This window comes from Heteronotia binoei, chromosome 1 (assembly GCF_032191835.1).
Source record: "Heteronotia binoei isolate CCM8104 ecotype False Entrance Well chromosome 1, APGP_CSIRO_Hbin_v1, whole genome shotgun sequence".
In the NCBI taxonomy this organism is placed as follows: Eukaryota; Metazoa; Chordata; class Lepidosauria; order Squamata; family Gekkonidae; genus Heteronotia; species Heteronotia binoei.
The window spans coordinates 153,071,312-153,092,660 of NC_083223.1; the positions used below are offsets into that span (position 1 = coordinate 153,071,312).

The 21,349-nt window shown below is 43.4% G+C and overlaps 2 protein-coding genes across 2 annotated transcripts in view; one reads left to right on the plus strand and one right to left on the minus strand.

Moving 5' to 3' along the window:
* ARV1 (ARV1 homolog, fatty acid homeostasis modulator) overlaps positions 1-21,349 on the minus strand; it is a 62,894-nt gene that overhangs the window by 10,550 nt on the left and 30,995 nt on the right. The window lies entirely within an intron of this gene.
* On the plus strand, positions 5,657-16,837 carry FAM89A (family with sequence similarity 89 member A). The gene is made up of 2 exons (XM_060242737.1): positions 5,657-6,120; positions 15,709-16,837. The coding sequence occupies exons 1-2, from the start codon at positions 5,860-5,862 to the stop codon at positions 15,865-15,867; spliced, it is 420 nt and encodes a 139-aa protein (XP_060098720.1). The 5' UTR covers positions 5,657-5,859; the 3' UTR covers positions 15,868-16,837.

Genomic DNA, 21,349 nt, shown 5'->3' on the forward strand with positions numbered 1-21,349 from the left:
AAGCAGGCTATTGTCTTCCACTTAATGATGAAATACCCAAGTTGCACAATTTTAAAAAAATCTTTAAGCCATTTTTACTTTATTGAAACAATCTCTCTGGTAACTGGAACATCTTGAGCTGTCATGTGTTAATTTTTATGTGTATCCAAACCAGACGTGAAAGTAATTTAAATTTCTTACTGGTACTATGTCTCTCAGGAAGTTCAGAGCAGAAGCTGGGGAAATACCACTTTGACCATTTCTTATCATTACCCTGTGCCAGCTTATACTAGCATACTTTCACCCCATATCAGAAAGCCAAAGTTACAGAATTATGTATTACTAAATGGAACAGTTCTCATCTCAATGATAGCAAGATGCATAATCACAATATCAATGTCTGTCCCCAGCCTTTGGACACAGGGAGTTCTAGCATGCCTAACTCTTTGTGGAACCAGACCCTGTTAGAAGAAGTCTACACAAAGTTTAGCAGACTTCCACTTTTATTTGGATTTTCCGTTAACTCAGCACAAAGTAACACATTCTGTTTTGGTTGCTACAGTTGCAAGAACTAAGAATTGTTAAATGTACTTTTCATTACTTTTATAAGCCAATTAGACATAATACTGTGGGATCCACATTTATTTATTCACAAATCTGCATATGTAAACTGTCTGGGTGGGTGTGGACATTGAAGCTGAGCTAGGGGGAAATGTTGCATAGCAAGGTAAACACAGTTTACCTTAGAGCCAGTTTGGTGTAGTGGTTAAGTGTGTGGACTCTTATCTGGGAGAACCAGGTTTGATTCCCCACTCCTCCACTTGGACCTGCTGGAATGGCCTTGGGTCAGCCATAGCTCTGGCAGAGGTTGTCCTTGAAAGGGCAGCTGCTGTGAGAGCCCTCTCCAGCCCCACCCACCTCACAGGGTGTTTGTTGTGGGGGAGGAAGGTAAAGGAGATTGTGAGCCGCTCTGAGACTCTTCGGAGTGGAGGGCGGGATATAAATCCAATATCTTCTTCTTCTTCTTCAGTTATGGAACAAACTCCCCAGGGAGGTATGCCTACCCCCTCACTTTCAAAGCAACTGAAGACAGTTTTATTTAGGACTGCATTCGACTAATTTAGTTTTATTTTTATGGTAGTCTTAACTGAGATTTTAAACTTTTATGTGTTTTATAACTGTTGTATTTATATTGTAAGCCTCCTTGACTGCCGCAAGGTAGAGAGGCAACTAATACATGTCTTCAATAACAATGACAAACAAACAAACAAACAGGGGCTTGCTTTATCTCCCTTCATCTGCCCATTGTATTTTTTGTGAAAAATAGACCTCTTCCATGTACTGCTTTACACACTATCCCCTTCCCTTTCACATCTAACTTGGTCCACAGATATTGAATTGGTGCATCTTATCATGCTCCAAGTACTAATGGTGTTCAGTCAGTCCAGCATAGGTCCTTGCTTTCTTATACAACTGGGGAGAAGTGAAGACAGATCATGTAGTGCAGGGGTGGGGAACCTCCATCCCGAGGGCCGTATACAGCCCTTGAGGTCACTTGGTGTGGCCCTCGGGGATTGCTGGGCTGAACCGAGCCATGTGACAGCCTCCCTGGGGCCTGGCTGGCCAGCAAGGGTCATGGGGCCCAGCCACGCTGTGCGGCAGCCTCCCCAGGGCAGGGATCACAGGGGCCAGATGTACTGTGCGGCAGCCTCTCTGGGGCCTGGCTGGCCAGCCAGAACTGGAAAAGTTACTGTCACAGTTCAGTTTGCACTTGATTATCCCAGATGGTGTGGCCTAATATGCTAATGAGCGTGTGACCTAATATGCTAATATTAGGGGATGTGGTCTAATATGCTACTGAGTTCCTCCTGGGTTTATTCTACAAAAAAGCCCTGGACCTATCCATTTGCCTAGGGCAGCTGGCCAGGCGTGTGTGTGTGTGCCAGATTAGGCTCTCCCCACATGACTTGAAATAGAAAAACAATTGTTTGCATTAATTTTTCTGGCCTGAATCATTCTCCCTCGGTGGAACACTGTTTTTTAAGTTGATAATTTTTTATGGCCCGCAAATGTTATTATAAATATCCATATGGCCCTTGGCAGAAAAAATGTAGTGCCTACAGTGGGAGATTCTGCTGGGAGAGGCAAGCAATTAAATATTTGCAGGGGGCAGGGCTGAGTACCAAGCTTAAACGTTTTGGCACTTGTTGTGAAAGGTCAAAGCAGCTCTCAAATTCTACCAACTCCTTTCGGTGATCTATAGATATGCAAGCTGGAGGTGATAAACTGGTAGCCATTTTTGGAATCTGCTGTCTGAAGCAACTTGTTTATATAGTTTCACTGCAAAGCCAGCCCAGCTGGTTCTGACTTCTCCTTGAGACCCTGGAGAGCTGTGGTTAGAACAACACTGGCCTATTCTGACAACCACTCTCCAGTGTCTCAACAAGTAGAGGTTTTTTACATCACCCAATCTTTTCAACCAGAGATATTGAGGACTTATAATATAGTGGGTTCTTAGGCATTGAAGAGGCGAGGTGGAAGTGATAGCAAGCTCTTTATTGCGCCATACAGCATGGTAGGTGGCTGCACGAACAAGACTGAGGAACGGGGCCCACTGGGCCAACTATATACAACACTGGGTTCCCGCGCTAGCACATTATTGGGTCATTCAAACCAGCAAGGGGCCTGTGATTGGAGCAAGGCAGTTTGGATTTGGATCCTACTGCCCATTGTTCCTAAGTCCCCAAGCTCAGTCCTTCAGGCTCCAATGGGCCAAGCAGGAACACCATTGGTAACAACATGGATTCTCATACATAACAGGACTCAACCTGAGTTCTTATACAGACAAAAACAGTTGCTTTGCCGCTGAGCCTTGGCCCTTCCACAGTCTGCTCAATTGCAGAGAAGGAGCTACTCTCTCTTTTTTTTTTAACTTGAAAAAACTGTCCAGAATTTTAAAAAGCTTGCACAAATACCACTGCATCTGTTTTATGTTCCTTTCATTCCCAACTCATCCCCCTTTTGCCTCACTGAGATCCACCTAACTGAAGGAAACTAATGCAACTTTACACTTTTGCAACTGAACACATGAAGCGGCCCACTGAATTGGACTCTTGGGCCATCAAAGTCAGTATTGTTTACTCAGACAGGCAGCAACTCTCCAGGGTCACAGGCTGAGGTCTTTCACATTACCTACTGCCTGGTTCTTTTTAACGAGAGATGCTGGGGATTTGGGACCTTCTGCATGCCAAGCAGAGGTTCTTCCACTGAGCTGTGGGTCTTTTAACTGAAGATCCCAGGAACTGAAGCTGTGGAACCTTCTGAAGAGTTTAATGTGATTCAAAGACATACAGAAAAATCAGTTGGGAATTGTCAGTTTCCCTTATTGCTTACATCTACTCAGGGCTGGCTCGTCCACTAGACAGGCCTACGTGGCTGCCTAGAGAACACGCCGGGGGAGGGCAACAGATTGGGTCCTCCCAGCCGCTCCTGCCTCCAGAGCACTCCTCCCTCTTCCACACCACCCGCCACACCCCAACACCTTCCACCAGTCCTGTGTGTGCAAAGGCAGAGGGTGGGGAGGCATACACGCCACTGCATTGCTCCAGCTTCCACTTCTGGAAGCCAGAGCGATGGCACTGCAGTATGCACCCTCCCTGCCCTCTGCCTGTGTGGAGCCGGGGTGGTGGTGGTGAGAGCAGTGGCGAGGGCAGCAAGCAGGAGTGTGGGGGGAGTGGGGCGCCTAGGGTGCATGGCGCCGTAGGGCCACTCCTGCATCTACTGCTATACAGCTGAATAAAACGAACTTGTCTTTTTTTCTCCTTGGTAATGAAATGTGACACTGAAGTCACCTCGAGGTTGGACTACTGTAATGCCCTCTACATGGGGCTACCCTTGTGCCAGACCCGGAAACTGCAGTTAGTGCAGAACGCTGCTGCCCGGCTGCTACTAGGGCTCCCGAGATGGGAGCACATTCGGCCGGGGCTCCAGGATCTGCACTGGCTGCCAGTAATATTCCGAGTCCAGTACAAGGTGTTGGTCATTACCTTTAAAGCCCTATATGGCCTAGGACCTGTCTACCTTAGGGACCGTCTCTCCCCACACGTTCCCCAGAGAGTACTACGCTCGGGTTCACAAAACCTGCTGGTAGTCCCTGGGCCAAAGGAGGCCCGCCTAAAATCCACCAGGGATCGGGCCTTCTCAATAGCGGCACCTTATTGGTGGAACCAGCTGCCGGAGGAGGTGCGGGCCCTGCGGGACCTAGGGCAGTTCCGCAGGGCCTGTAAGACAGCCCTCTTCCGGCAGGCCTATAACACCTAACTGATAATGAGAACATCTCTGGATGGAATAAAATGCTTCTATAGACCGCTGGTTTTATCTTATCTTGTTTTATTAATTATAGTTTTAATTGTATTTGTAAATGTTTTAAATCGAACTGTATGACTTATTATGCTGTGAGCCGCCCTGAGACACTTCGGTGAGAAGGGCGGGATATAAGTCCACTAAATAAATAAATAAATAAGACTAACAGCATTTTATCCCAGTATAAGCTTTCACAGGCTAGAGCAGGGCTGTCAAATGTCTGGCCTATGGGCTTGAACCGGCCCATCCAGGGCTTTAATCAGGCCTGCAATTCTTCTTTCTTCTCTCCCTCCTGTCCTCACTCTTTGAAGCTCTGATGCTGCTGAAGTTCCCAGCTCCTTCTGTCTCCTCTTTGCTGGCTGCAGCAGCAGGAAGCTCTTCTGGGCTTCTAAAGCTTCAAAAAGATGTGGGATGCATTTTCCATTATGGGCTCTGCACCCAGATAGATAGTCTATCTGTGCTGCAATGTGTTTCAAAGGAGTGGAGCCCAGTTTCACTTTTCAGTGTTTCTATGACCAGCTGAAGCTGTTGTTTCCTGGAGTTGTGTCCTTGCAAATAAAGGGTTGATGCTTTGAGCCAGCTTGTCTCTGATGAATGGACCTGAGAACTGGTGCCTTGTGAGTACTATATCCTGGGATTCGGGAACCCACAGCCAAAGAGGAATATTACACTGGAGAGCCATTGCCAATCTGAGTAGACCTGGTGAGGGGGAAGAAGCTTGCAATGCCAAGCCATTTCATGTTTTCCTAGGTTCAGAGCATATTATATATTTAGTTTATGTTGTGATCCTTGTGCTTATTCTTGATGTTTTATTTTTAAAATTTCATTGCGAAATCCACTATTCTCCCATCTTCCCATTTTAAACAAAATATTACAAGACATTTAAGCATGTTTGTATTTTAAGTTTTAAAAATAATATCTTTAATTGTGTTTGTCTGTATCCTTCATAAAGTTTCTGTCTCTGCTTACTGACATTACATTTTATGACAGGCATGGTCCTGCCCCACAAAGTCCCGTTTATGTCAGCTCCAGTCCTCATAACAAATGAGTTTGACACCCCTGGCCTAGAGGCCACTTCTTCGCATGCAATGACCAGATCTTTACGGGCCACACGTTTTATGTAAGAGGAGTAAAAAAAAAAAAACCGACTCAAGGAACCATGAAACGCAGGCAGTACAAGGTGAAACGGCCTATATAAAATTCAGATCCTATCAAGAAAAGCACAGCCACCATTCACTAGTTTTGCTAAACTAGTTCACACGTCTAATGGGTAGAAACTCCCAGTTTTGTTAAACCCCGGGGGAGAGGGGAAGCAGCCGTCATTTTTTAAACGCCCCTTCCTTTCCGCGTTGAACACGCCTTTCTCTTCCGCGCCTCCTTCCCTTTCAGGCTGCGAGGGCCGTGCGGCGGGGCGGGGCGGGCTAAAGGAGGCGGGCAGCGGGCGGGAGCTGGGCATCGTGTTTTGCTCGAGCGGCGGGTGTTGCTTTCTGGGCTGCCTGGTCTGTCGGGCCAAGGAGCATGAGCGGGCCCGATTTGCCCGTGAGCGGCGGGGCGGCGGGGCTGCCTCCGCTGCCCAAGAGTCTGAGTGGGCTGCTGAATTCTTCCTCTAGCGGCGGCCCGGGTGGAGCCGGGGGGCGCTGGCGGGACTTGGAGAGGCTCTACGCGCAGAAATCTCGTATCCAGGATGAGCTGAGCCGGAGCGGAGGGAGCCGAGGGTCCCCGCGGACGCCCAAGCCCCCGAATCTGGACGCGGCTTTGGCCCTCCTCCGAAAAGAGATGGTGAGTACGCGGCTGAGCAAGCAAGTGGTCGGCGACCGACGAGACCCTGCGGATTCAGCACAGAGATCCTAGACCGGCAGCTCCGTAGGTAGAAGGGAACGAGTCCCTTCCTGCTGTCCTATGTCTGCTCTTCAGGACTTTTATATATGCTGGTTTGAGTTTGGGCTTAGCTGGTCTGATTGCAAGTGCAGGGCTTACTTTTGGAAAGAAGCAAATACCTCTTGCACTTCTGCACGCTTTTTTGCCGACAAGTCCCAGCTGAGTTATGGCGACCCCATAGGGTGTTCAGGGCAAGAGACGCTCAGAGGTGGTTTGCCCAAATTTCCATTGCCTGCCTCTGTGTATTCCTTGGATGTCTTCCATCCAAATACTAGCCAAGGTGGACCCGGCTCTGCTTCCGAGACTGAGCTCTCCAGGTCAGGACTCTTCACACATTACATGGTGGCAAAAGTGTGTCTGCTATTCTGTGCACGCCCAGCAGACAGCTGTTACCAGTATGGTCTTATATGTAGCTCTCTTTTTCTCCTGTTCGCTGGGAGGGTTTTGACTTGTCTTTAAAAGCATAAAAGTACAGCATATGATTCAAAGTCTAAAAAATCCAACAAAACCAACCAGAAGTTGCAAAACTGTATGAGCCAACTGGTTAAAGAACCAGAAGGAAGTGATCTCACAAACCTGCACATTTTCAGCAGCACAGGGATGGTGCTGTATGGAATATATTGGGACTTGGAGGCCAGTTCAGAGACATGGAAAAGGCCACCCATTTTGTATCAGGCAAGAGGGGCATTCTGTAGGATGTATATGATCAAAAAGCCTTTGTGTTATGTGCATATACTTGTGTGTCCAAACTATAAGACAGTTTGTCTAGATGTCTACCAAAACAACAACCCTAATATGAGATATAGCCCTTAATTATCACAATGATCTGACATTCTTGAGAAGGATATTCAGACCACAAGTTTTTGATTTCCAGATAAAAATTGCCCCGCCATCTCTGGCTATTTAAAGCAAGTCCTACTTTTAAAATGAACAGATGGCAGCTGCCCCTAGAGGGCCGTGTAGCTTTGAATCAGTTGTGGAGCTGCATGCTGAACAAACTTGCCATGAGACAAGGAGAACTTTGGTTTGAGGAACACAAGTCTCCTTGGGTGTGCAGAATGACTTGAATTTTCTTTGAATGTAGACCTATGGTGGTTACTCAAGTTGCTGCTGTTTTATCTGAGAGCTGGCTGGGGTTTGGGAATAAAACATCTCTCCTGTGGTAGCAAGATAACATGTAATTCAAAGAAAGCAGCTTGGCAAACCAGAAAGCACTTTAAAGACTATTGATAAGATCTTAAGTATGTGTCCAAGAAACACTTTTTACTAGTATTTTCTGGATTAAATTCCCTTTCTCTTTCCTTCTTTCTTTATTTTCTTTTAGAAATAACTTTCTCAAACTAAGGGATGTGGTTTAATGCCTTAGTTCTTGAAATGCTATTCTGGCTGGAATCCATTTTTCATTCTTCCTCAGGCATGTTGATAGCTGCAGATTACACAGAAATCTATCTTCAGCTTGTGGTTATAAAAGTTAACTATTTTGCTGCAGAAATTGGAACTTTTATAGTGAGCTGTTTCTTTCCCACTTTCGACTTCCCTTCTTTTTAGATGTGGATTACTTGACTTGGGTTTTGTCTTCCCAAGATTGTTTTTGTATATAAATTGACATTAGTTGTACATTTGACAGTGAAGAATTAACAGATTTTTTTCCTAGAGTGAAGTGTTAACGATGGAAATACTGACAAATATTTAATAGAGCATATATACACACAAAATGGGATAAATGAGCTTTGAAAATCAAGGATAGTGTTTATACCATAATCAAAGGTTTGTTAACACTTGTTTCATTATCCCACGAAAGCCTCTTTAAAATTCTATAGTGATGTAAAGGACTATGAAGTAATACATGCCTCTTTAATGAGAGAAGGAAAGCTTAGAGGTAATCAAAGTATTTTGTTCTCTGCGGAGCTAGGCTTAATGATTAGGTGCATAACACTTCTTTGTTTTGAATCTGTGACATTAAATTCTAGAGGCGAGAATGATTTATGCCATGCTGGCACACCCAAGTTAAATACTCTGAAGCTGTCTGTCTCATTCTTTTGGAGGAAGTTCTAATGAGTGATAAGCAGCCTTTGAATTGGCTTTTTAGAGCTCATGAATATGCACTGCATGTGAGCACTATATCTGGCTTTTTCAAGATGTGATTAAAAGCTGTTTTCTCCTCACAGTATCTGGTGGGATGGTGCTGCCAACAAAGTACTATTGAAGCATCTTTGAACTGTTTTCTGATACAAAATGTTTTCCTCAGGCCTCAGATTCAGTGGGAGTTCACAGGAGCACAGCTCCTGAACCTTTCTGAGAGTTCCACCTCCTTGTCCATTGAATAGTATGTGCAGCAGCATAACAATCCCTGGATGAGCTCCACCACCTATTTTTCTACAAAATGACCGCTGGTTTTCCTGCAACCTCCTGAGCCCAAACAGAACTGGTTCAGGTGGCATCAGGCCCTGCCCCCAGCATAGGGTTGCCAAGTCCAACTTGGCAAATATCTGGGGACTTTGGGGGTGGAGCCAGGAGACTTTGGGGGTGGAGCCAGGAGCAGGATATGACATCACCTTTGTGATTTCATATCCTGTTATGTCACTTCCAGGTCAAAGATCAAGTGATGTCACTTCCACGCTCCACTTCTTTCGATGGTGTCACTTTCAGCACACTGCACCCAAACGCCTTCCCTTCCTGTGATGTCACTTTCTCCTTCCAAATTTAAATTTATCTCTTTACATTGCTTTCTGCTACTCAAACATTTGTTGAGTAGCAGATCTCCAGCCACCACCTGGAGGTTGGCAATCTTAATTTATATCCTACCTTCCATGGGAACCCAAAGCTGCTTCCATCAGAGGTTGAGAGTATTCCAGTGCTACCCAGCAAGTTTCCTTGGCAGAGTGGGGATTCAAATCCAGGTCTCCCAGACCCTAGTCTAGCACTCTAGGTTAGACTTTACCCTTTTAAGCTTAGGATCCCCAGGTAGTTCCCTTCTTTGGTTTCCATATAGTTAGCAAAACTGATTTACTGTGTCTCTCCCCACTCACCCCTCTCCAAATGCGATGCTGGGGAGGACAGACCCAGCCTCCCTTCCCTACCTGCAACAAACTCTCAGTCTCTTTCTCTCACACAAAAAAAACCACACACAGGAAGGGGGGGACGTTTGTTGATGGTAAAGTGCTGCTGGGTCAAACATGATACTGAGGAAAGGGGGCGGGGAAGCAGGCACAGTCTTTACCCCCAACACACAGAAAAACTCAAGGAGGGGGGGGAAGCCTCCTTGATCTTAAAGGTGCAGTGCTGCTGGGGAAAACAATCCCGAGGAGAGTGAGAAAGGATGGCATTTATAGCTTCCCTTCACCTCCAGCACGCACTCGCTCGCTCACTCACAGATGAAGAGAGAAAAAAAACTTTGTTGATCTTAAAAGTGCTCCTGCTGGGTCAAATGCGATGGTGAGGAGGACAGACCCAGCCTCCCTTCCCCCACTTGCAACGTTGGTTGAGCGGACAGCTGCTCACGCTCGTCCCGTTCTGTGGCTCACTTTTCCCCCTGCCTCCACCCTCCCCTTCTCTCATTTTACCTCAGAGGCGGAGCGGGTGACGCTGCTGCGCTGCCGCCTCTTGTCCGCTTCACACCATAGCTGCTGCACCGAGATGGGCTCGGAGAAGGACTCGGACTTGCTGTTTCCCCACTCCCCCCCCCCTGCTTCCGGATTTTTGGAGAGCGAGGGAGGAGACTGCAAATTCGGGGGTCCCCCGGCAGGGCGGGGAGGTTGGGAAGCCTACCCCAGCATGCCCACATTACTCAGAAGCAACACATGCCTGCCAGTTCTGGGTAGCATTAGTCTCTGTTCCCAGTGTACCCAGGTTGATTCCTTAAAACCAATATAGCCAAGATTTGAACATCTAGGTTGGGACAAGTATGTATAATCGATCTGTCCATACCATCTATGCCACCTTAACTAATGTGAGTTGTGGCTTAATTGTCTTACCTTTAAACTGTTTTAACTGTTTTAATTGTTCTTAAACTGTTTTGATTGTTTTATTATGTTGGTAGCTGGCCTGAGCCCATTATGGGAAAGGGCGGCCTATCAATCTACAGAAATAAATATAAATAAATAAATAAATATCTTTGCTACCTTTTATGGCATTACATTTTTTGACACACATGGCACATTTCAACAAGATCTCGTTTATGTCAGATCTGTCGCTCATAACAAATGAGTTCGACACCCCTGTTCTAGACTTCTAATGTCAGAGGTGCGGATGAATTTATCCATTTTAATATCAAGACAGGGTCTTTGGAATAAGGCATATATTTCACCATGTACTTTCAAGAGGAAGTTGCTTAAATATCTGAATTCTCCTAGGAAACGTTAATCAAGGATCTTTTGTGTGACCCTCCAAATCTCCTCACACCTGTGGATATGAGTAATTATCTAAGTTTGCAGGACAGTAACCAGATCTCTCAGAATCTCCCTCACAATAGAAACTTCCTTGGTAATTTCATCATGAACCTAGGAAGGGCCATCAGCCACTGTTTGCAAGTTTGAGTCACACTGTTACCAGTGTATTATATTGGGTTGGACATCAAATTTGTGGACATGAGGGCTTTTGAGCCACACTAAAGCACCATATTCTGCAGTACTATATACTCACCCCAAAGCTGAGCATCTAAGTAGGGATGAGCACAGACAAAAAGTTTTGGTTTGGTCTGTGACTTGTGAGCCAGGTGGGCCAAGGACTGAACCTCCTGAGCCCAAACAGAACTGGTTCAGGTGGCATCAGGCCCTGCCCCCAGCATGCCCACATTACTCAGAAACAACACATGCCTGCCAGTTCTGGGTAGCATTAGTCTCTGTTCCCAGTGTACCCAGATTTTCCAGAAGTGATGCAAATATGTTGGTGACATGCTTGTATCACTTCTAGAAAATGCAGGCACACCAGGGGGGCAATGCCACCCAGAACTGGCAGGCACGTATCATGCCAAATACAATCCTAAGCCTGCCCAAAAAGCTCAGGGTGAGTGTCCAGGGAAGGCACTTTTCCCAGTCCCCAAACCAGGCCAAGTCTGGGCCAAACTTTGGCTCAGCATTCAGGTCTGTGCCCATCCCTCCATCTAAGTGTTATAGGAGACACACTCCCAAGTTGTACCACTTAATTTTTTGCAGGTATGTTTTTGTTCTACATTGATAAGATGGTGTTTATAGCTGAAGGTCTTGTCCAGGGTCATGCCAAGGTACATATAGGCGTATTATTGTGCATAAGTCATTAAAATAGACATTCAGTTCACAGTTGGCAAGATTATTATTGAGATGGAAATAGGAACATTCTGTTTTTCTCGGACTTGGGATAAGTCAGGGCCATCTTAACAGCATTATGGGCCCCGGGCAAAGCAGTGTACTGGGCCCCTACGACAATTACTCACAGGAATAAAAATGTAAATGGTCGATAAACTAACAATACCTGGTTATTAGTACTGCATCATACACAGATTAGTATGGGGCCCGTATGCTCATGGGGCCCACAGGCAAGTGCCCATCAGGCCCATGCATTAAGACAGCCCTGGGATAAATCACTATTTATGGTAGTTGTCAGTCAAAATTTTGAGGTCTCTAGTCAGCATTTCCTCAGTCCTTTCATCTGATTTGTACCTTACTGCAATTGCCATGTCACCAGCATAAGCAAATTTCCTGGATATCATCTTGGGACCCTCAGAGATGTATAGATTGAAAAGAACTGGGGCAAGGACCTAGCCAAGGTGTAGACTGTTACTCAGTTTCTTCTGTTTGCTGATTGACTGACTTGTAATTACTTACAAGTTCTATTGCTCAGCGTGTTGTTTAGGAGTTGAAATAATGTTCTGCAGGGGGAAAATTGTAAAAACTTGTACAGTTGACCATCCCTCCAGACTGTGTGAGAAGTGGCAGTCAGATCAACAAAAACTGCTGATTTCTTAAGACACTTCTGATACCTTGCCTCAATGGAAGTTGTTAAGCTGAGAACCTGGTCTTCACAACTATGATGGGGTCTGCATCCTGCTTGCTCTATATAATATTAAAATACCAAGACCTGAATGCAATTGTGTTGCAGCCCACTGAACTATTCTTCATCTGTCACAGGAATGTGAGTGTTATGCAATCCTGGGAGATGTAATAGAGAGCTCTTTGAACTCTCTCCAGTTGCAATAGAGTGGAATGAAAATTTTAGTGGGATTGTTCAATCTGTCTGTATACTCACTGTATCAACCTAGTTATATATTTTATATTATATGCTTCCTCTGTGTAACTCTCCTTTACAATAAATAATCTGTTACCACTGCTGTTTTAGCCATCTGCATTTAGACATCTCCTGGTCTCATTACATCACCCTGGTCCTCTTTCCTGGTTCCTGTTAACAGTAAAAAGTTTGAAATGACTCTTTGGATCTTGAACCTTTCACCAATGTGGTCTCAGATCTTAAAGTTGCACTGACCACAGCCCAAATTCTACCAGTGGGCACAGATCCTAATTTTGCACCAGATTTGGCCAATAGCAGCATTTCCTGTGAGACTAGGTAAATCCAGAGGCATAAGAAAGCCACATCAAGCCCTCCATTTTTTGTTCTTCTCCTGGATTTTCTTCTATCACCACAAGCATGAAATCACTAGATGACTTTTTCAAGACAAACAGAGTATCTTTTTCTTCTCCCATTCTGCTTTTGCACTTGATTTTAACCCTTCACTTCCTAGCTTCTCTATTGTTTTCCATTAGTGTGTATTAGCATCAGCTGACTTTCTCACATAACATGCCATGCCCAGAGAGAGATTCCTACCTTCCTGTCTGAAAATTGTTCCCTGTGTTTATCCCTACATCTTTGGATCCCTTCTTGGGCAGCCCATATTTAAGTCTTCTGTTTGGGTTGGTTTCTCTCAACTACCCACATGGGAGGAAACAGTTTGGGTTAAAATTGGGTTGGTTTTTTTTTAATGTAATACAGCTGAACAGTATACTTGTACTCAGGTTATCATTGTTATTGGATTGCCACATGTAACTTCCTGCATTATTGCCGATGAATAGTTCAGTCTTGTGGTCTTGTACCGACTTCTTGCTCCTGCTCTTTCTCTTCTGTATCTTGGATAGGGTAATAAAGTTACTTGCTGGTTAAGTATCTTTCTTCCTTTCCTGGCAGATTTATTGCTGGGAACTGTCTATACAACAAGACTCAAACAATCCCTTTTTACCCAGGACTCATGTTCCAGTTTTACATGTGTAGCAAACACTCTTCACATGCTTACACAGCAACACTAGACATGGACTAAATATAATAATCTTCCTGACTTTGCATGTATCACTGAGTAGCTGGTCAGTGGGGTAAGGGGGGGGGGCTTCGAGAGCCATACAATATGTGTGAAAGAGCCACATGTGGCTCCCAAGCTGCATTTTGGCCACCCCGGCATACTTCTTTAATTAGCCTTGCAAAACTGATACATTACCAGATATTAACTTTTTGTCTGCCCTTCAAGAAAATTCCAGCAGATACACAAAATTAGTATGCAAGTCTCACCTTTAGTACTAAATACACATAAGCACAAGGCAGGTAAAGGAACACTGCATCAGAGTGAGTGATGGCTGCCGGTATTTGAAGGGAGTGGCAAGCTGAAAAATACAAACAACAGAATGAACAAGAATAAGACAGCTGTCAATTAGATTTTCTTTAACAAGGAAATTTCCAAACAATAAAGTCTGCGTATCTCAGTATTTTTACCCAGGAAACATAAGCAAGATTTATGATATGAGTATGCTCATATCAAATTAGGTTTAGCTTTGAGGTATGATCTTATAGCCACACACTGAACACCGTTTAGGACATCGTATAACACGAACACATACAAACAGGCTCTAGGTCCCATAAATACATCTTTGCTACATTTACTTCTACAAAGACTATTGCTGAAGTCAACAAGACTATCTAGAGTTGCCAATTTAAGTAGGCATACTTAAGTATCCACTTGTGTTTGTGCATGCAAATGCAGATATAGAAATTAATTATCATTTCTCCTTCCTACAAACTAACTTTAATCCTGGATCTAATATCCCCTGCTTTCTTGCCTCTTCCTATCCTTCACATCTTCTTCAGCTTTCTTTCTCCTGCCTTCTTGTTCCCTCTTTCCTCCCATTGTTCCCTCTTTCCTATCCACGTAAGGGCTTTTCCTTTTCGTTACTCAATGGTATATGCAAAGTCAGGAAGATTATTGTATTTATTCCATGTTTACTGCTGCTATGTAAGGCCAAGCATCCATGATTCAACAAGATCCACTGACAACTAATTATATGACCATATTTGTTGTACAGTCTGTGTATTCACAGCAAAAAGAACATTCATGTCATTTCTTCAAACAACAAAGTATACTCTTCCCCTCCCAGGGAGCACCCAAGTGTAGAAACAGTGTTTTTGGTCCTATAATTATGGCCTTGAAGTGTATAGAAGCAATTTCCATTGGTCATCCCTTCCCCAGGCAGCCTCCTGAATCCCTTGAAAGACCACTACTGGAGGCAGTGGCATATGGTATGGAGGGGAACTGTAATATTCACATGGCAGGGAATCCCTTTTCTGAAGCATTCCTCAATACATAGTAGTGGTATTTCTGGGAGAATAGGAGGCCATTAGAGGAAGGGGAAGCTGAGAACTTGCTTCCATTGCCTAGTGTTGTTCACAGAAGAATAGGAGCCAACCCTGTGTATCATGGGAAGCAGCACTGAGAAATAAGTGCAAGTTGTACCTTTGTTACTTCTGGGCAGTTCAAGGATATGTTTCCAGTTTAACTGTATTTAGCTAGCACAGAACACATTTTGTTAGGATGCTTATGAGGAAAAGTAGAGTACAAATAGGCCAGCAATGTTGTAATGACTATTTGTTTTACATAGGCATTGCCCAGTGTGTTCTGCTTTAGGGGCAAGCTAGAAATCATGAAATATGGCTGAAAAGAAGCAGCTTTAGAGGGAACACAAGTGAGAGAAGCTGTAACATATTGTCACTAGACCATGCAGCACTTTAAATTGTCCCCAACCCCCGGCTTAATTTAAAAAAAAAAAAAAAACTGTCAACTTAACTCTAAGACACAGGTCTGACCCACAGTGTCTAGTTTTCCCTTTGTGTTATTTGGGTTGGCCTCAGTAAAAGCTATTACATCATTTTGTTTCTTTTGTCTTTAATAAAACAGTGTATCAGCCCAGGATTACAGGGATCCTTGGCTATTAAAGAGGGCATGGCACCATGACTTAAGCATTAGGAATGCTTTGTGACATTGCATCCTCTAATGTCACTTTCCCAACTGTTTCATCTTGTTGGTTCAGTAGGGAGGAATCTCCAAAGTAATTTAATTATCTTGCTGTATTGCATAATTGTCAGGTATAACACTGTTTCTTTGGGGTTAATTCCCTGTGGAGAAAAAGAAATGTGCACTGGCCAGCATTTTACAAATAAAATGAAGCCATATATACTAATATTGTGTTTCTCTTCTATAAGGTTGGCCTCCGGCAGCTAGATATGTCATTACTGTGTCAACTGTACTCCCTTTATGAATCAATTCAAGAATATAAAGGTGCCTGCCAAGCTGTATCAAGTGCAGACTGTGCGTATGCTCTGGAAAATGGTTTTTTTGATGAAGAGGAAGAATATTTCTAAGAATGCAGTGCCACTGCCAGGAGCGGAGTGTGGTGGGAGCTTGTAGTCATGAGATCATCAGTGTCTACTGGAACTTCTAAGTGCATCTCTGCCTTATATTGGAGGAAACACGCTCTGTAACCCATTTATTTCTGGCATCCTGTCAACCCAGGTTAGATGCTGTGCTAATCCTGCTTTAGGAAAGCAACATGCGACAAACCTTGAAGTGTCCTCAAGTGCATCTGACAGGCCACATCGGTCTAATTTATGTACTGGATGTTTTCAACTTGAACATGTTGGCAAATGTCTCTTTATAGCCACAACTTGGACTATGCAAGAAAGCAGTGAATGTTCTGATGTAAAACGGTAGTTAATATAACTACCTAGAATGTGTATGCATTTGTAATCATAACAGACAGGAATCTTGGGTTTAAAAATATAACTGAACATCCAGAACTATGGAGCCAGCTCTGGTACAGTACTAGATGGGACCACCTTAACATTGTCTCAAATATCCTGTAAAAGCTGCTTTATCCTGTCTTCTTTCTCTTCCACCTTTAAGACTTACATGTATTAGTAAATTTAATCTTTCCTTCCAGTGATACAATTCGTTTCCCCTTTTCTTACTGTCAGAGTACACATTAACCATTTAAACCAATATAATAGAACTTATTTTTAACACTTTATATACAGTAACAAGTCAACAGTCTGCCTCATGTTGTGTGGCTTAACAAGTTTACACAAGTATCATTTAGTTAGCTCACGCAAACTACACGAGTGGCAAATCTGAAAAAATACTGCACAAACTTGTATCAGCAGCAATATTTTATATTCATTAAATTGCCTGGAAGGTAAGCTGTGAACGTTCTTTCTTACAAATCATTGAACTTGTACAAAGACTTTTTAGAATATTATATAACATTATAGGTTTTATAATACATAACTGAAAGAATTAAAGCTTGAACAGTAATTTATTAAACTTTTAAAAATACTGTGTGTATTATTTTTTTTAAACAACCCACAAAAGTAGTCGACCGCAATCCAGATTCAAGCAAAAACCTGAAGACCAGTTCATTTTACCAGTTTTGCTGCAGAGAGAGTGCTTGTATCTATGAATCTGCTGGAAGCTTATACCCAGAATGGTTAACAGGTTATGGGGGTTTGTTTGTTTACAGTTGTAGTAAGATTGACTCTGGCTTCCCAATATATCTAAACACAATAGATTATGCATTGCAGGCAGGAATTAGTAGCAAATTCCACATTTTTACCACTCTTTGTGTCTAGTGTTTCCTCTTGTTCACTCTGAACCTACTGTCCATCAATTTCATTGGAAACCCTCGAGTTCTAGTATTTTGGGAGAGGGAGAAAAATTTCATTTTGTCAACTCTCTCCACCCCATGCATAATTTCATAAATCTCTATCATGACTCTTCATAGTTCAGAGGTACCTCATTGGAAGTCCAGGCGTATGTCTACCAGGTTAGCAATCCTAGCCTCAAGGGAACATACCCACTCCCTGAGAGCCATGAGCACACACCCAAGATTTCTACCCAGCCGATAGATGATTGTAAATGTCACACCGTAAAACACTGGATAGCTCCTACTCCCCCGTTGGATTCCTACCTTCGTAACTGGTTAGTGGTTTAAAGGTATCTAGAATGATGCAGTGTCCACAAGCCAAGAGCCCTTTGACTCTTGTTCTTCAGCTTATGCTAGAGGCTCGTGCCTCTGCCTAGAATAAAGCCTTACAGTTCAGAGGCCCACAGCCCCCATCTCCCAGCAGCAACAGCAGAGGGTGGGACCTGCAGTCAGCACCAGGCAAACAGACCTTGCTCAATGAGCAACAGACCAGAAGAAAGACTCTAACAGACTCGGACAAAACACACTGCTTTCCAGTGTATGGTATAAGTAGCCACTCACCTTCCTCAAACTATCACAAAGCAACATCTGTTAATGCTGTCCAGTAATTTAGCAGTTAAGGAAGGCAAAAAAGACCCCACTCACCTTCCAAGCAGCTGTCTCCTGGATTCTTTCTCCCAGGCCAGCTGGCTCAGTTCATTAAGCATGGGTTATATCCTAAGTGCTTCTGCACAGGACATGGTACTTATTTCCTTTCTTTCTGGCTACAACCCCTTGCAGGTCATTTGAGTACTATTCTGGAGGTCCACAGAATTCCAGAAGCAGTTTAGAGTGTGTATAGGGTGCAAAGTCTTGTTGCAGGCAGTCCTTTGCATCCTGGCCTACTTGTTTCTAGTCTACTTTTGTTATCTTGTAAGGCAGTTATGTTGAATACAGAGAGCTGAGTCTCGATGCTGATTTTTTCACTTTCTTGTACTCTGGAGTATACATTACGTGAGCAAACAAGACACACATTTCCCTTCAAGGGTGAAGTGTACATGTAGAATGTCTCTTGAGGTTTAGGAAACAACACAAATTGTGTGTAAAAGTTGCTAGTTTTAAGTTTTAGAGGCATTGTGTATAGCTGTATTCAATATAGAAATTAGTAAAACAAGGCCCTGTATTGGATTAAAGTACAGAGAAACTGCAGCTACCTATTTGAAGTTAAACATAAAATACTTGCCAAAGTTCACCCTGAACTTTTGAAAAAGTTCAAAGATCTAGTTCTAGATTAAGCTGCCTTGCTTTGGCTTCTTGCATCAATATTTTAGTAGGTCAAAATAACAAATGTTCAACAATGGTATTTTCTTCCAGGCCTACCAGACCACAAAATCTTGTACTGATTTTAAAACTGTTGTATCTTGCGGTATTTGGCTTGTTTCTCTCCCCACCCCATTTATTTGGATAAAGGGCCAGATAGTCTCTAGAGTTCATGCTATACTGCAGTTAGAGAAACTTTTGGACTGAATGGCAGATGAACTCATCCCTAGCATTCTTTCCCCACCCAAATAAATGTAATTACACAGTTTATGGCTTGTCCATTGCTTCACAAATCAAGGACATTAGGTATGGCCCATATTAATGTCATGAGAAAATACTGATCAGTAGTGGCACTATCAGGCTGTTAACTTGAACATAGGGATTTTAATCACTGGACTCGGTGAACATCCCTTGCTATATCAGAGCAAATATCCATCTAGTCTATATCTTGGCAAGTAATTAGCAAGGTAATGGTTATGTAATGTTCAACATAAATTGGACAGACAATCCACACAATCAAGACCTAACAGCCCCTACTACTTGTACAGAGCTCTTGCTAAGAATACATATAAGGTTGGATCCAAATGTGCCCTTAGGCAAATGGGACAGGTCCCTCATTCAAATACAAACTGCCTGTGATGTTCTTAAGAGATGCCTAACTATCTAACTTCAGGGGAGGGACGGTGGCTCAGTGGCAGAGCATCTGCTTGGGAAGCAGAAGGTCCTAGGTTCAATCGCTGGCATCTCCACTAAAAAAGGGTCCAGGCAAATAGGCGTGATAAACCTCAGCTTGAGACCCTGGAGAGCCGCTGCCAGTTTGAGTAGACAATACTGACTTTGATGGACTGAGGGTCTGATTCAGTATAAGGTAGCTTCATATGTTCATATATGTTCATCTAGAGAAGGTGTTTCAGTGGCCGTATTAGATGTGGAGGCAAGAAAGATCCATTCCATAAACAGTGCATCCATTCCATTATGTACTGAAAACACTCTGAAACCAGTAAACATTTTTTATAGCAAGGACTCATTGAGGTCATGTGTAAAACAAAAGCAGTGCAAACCGATCCCATCTTTTCTATGAAGGCAAGGAAAAATTACTTCCCATACAGAGAGCTAAAAGTGTATAATAAAATTTTTTATTTATGTTGCTACATTATGCAGAAGGTCTTTTGAGAACTGCTGTTGAGAGAACAGCATTGAGAGTGGGAGTGATCCCATATTTTTTGCCTGAAATTCACAGCAATGGAAGATCCTCAGTGCTTATGTCATTGTGTGATAGAAGTCTGGAGATCAGACTATATCTTGAATCTAGATAAACTTTCTAGCAAATTGCTTGAATTTCCACCCTTTCCAGAGTGGAGTGGGAGATTGGGTGTCCACAAAAACCTACTTTATATATATAGGTTCAACAGATCTACAGGGATATATACACAGTAGTCTCTTTAAATAGTCTAAAATGTTTTAGCACTGAAGTTTTCTATTTACTTGACAAAGGCTTGAACTATCCAGTGGTTTATGCATTTCCAAAGAAAGCAAAAATAATTACTCTCTCTCCTTCAAAGACTTACCATTGTATCTGTAAAATAGTAATCCTGCTGCTGGGAAACTATACAAAGTTCTGTTTGCTTAACTTGGTTTGGGCTGTTTCCACATCCATCTGGTATTCGTTGCAGATTCAGAAGGACAGCAGGATGTCAGGAAAGCAAAGGAAATGGCTTCCTGCTGTGGATTTTCCTCTGTTGTTCAAAGATGTCAATATATCTTATGTCAATATTTTAAAAGGCAATAGTTCCTTTTGAATGCACTATAGAGAATTCATGGGATTTGGTCATTTAACTGTTGTCGTAGTCAGCAATTATAGATTTTCAGGATTACAGAGATGTGTTCCGTTTAAAAGCAAGACATTTTTATGAAGAGGAGGAGATTGGATTTATACCCTGCCCTTCACTTGGGTCTCAGAGTGGCTTACAATCTCTTTCCCTTTCCTCTCCCCACAAAAGACATCCTGTGAGGCAGGTGGGGCCTAGAGAGCCCTTTTGATAACTGCTGTTGAGAGAACAGCATTGAGAGAACTGTGAGTGGCCCAAGATCACCCAGCAGCTGCATGTGGAAGAGTGGGGAATCAAACCTGGATCTCCCCGATTAGAGTCTGTGCCCTTAACCAAGCTGGTTCTCTGGTTCAGTTATCATTGCCAAAATATTGTGGGATGAAGGATATCAATCCATTGTCAGTTTTGTTCTGCATGAGAGACTGGGAGTCTTTCCTTCTCACCCAAGAATGCTCTAGACCAGTAACAGGGTAGCAAAAAAAAAAAGCCTTGATGGGTGCCAAGTGCCGAAGCCCAGATGCCTGTGGAAGGCCCCTGAGCAGTGCTTTCTAAATTTTTCAGAGGGCTCCTAGCAAAGTCAAAGGTTACTCCTGCTTCAGCCTAATGGCAAGAGAGCATGCAAAAGTGCAAGCAAGTGAGCAAGAAAAAGAACTAGCAGCATCAATATTTTGAAGCTGGAAAGCATGACAGCAAAATCTTCCTCCTTGGTATGCAGCCAAGCCCGAAATGGAAATGCTGCCCCAAGAATGCCTGCTTTGTAAGTCTGAGAGGTTATTTTGGTAAGCATCTACACATTTCCATTTTTTTTTCACCTCACAGATATTTACTTTATCCTGTCAGTCAAACATCTGGCCCCTCATGGGTCAAGGAAACCAATTTGTGGAGATTTGTGGAGCTGGGTAGGTTGGCATATGTGTGATATTCCAAGATTTCATTTCAGATTCTCAGCACCAGACTCTTGTCACAAATAATAATTATGCCTGTATCAGCTATTGCTTAAACTGCATGGATTGGGTC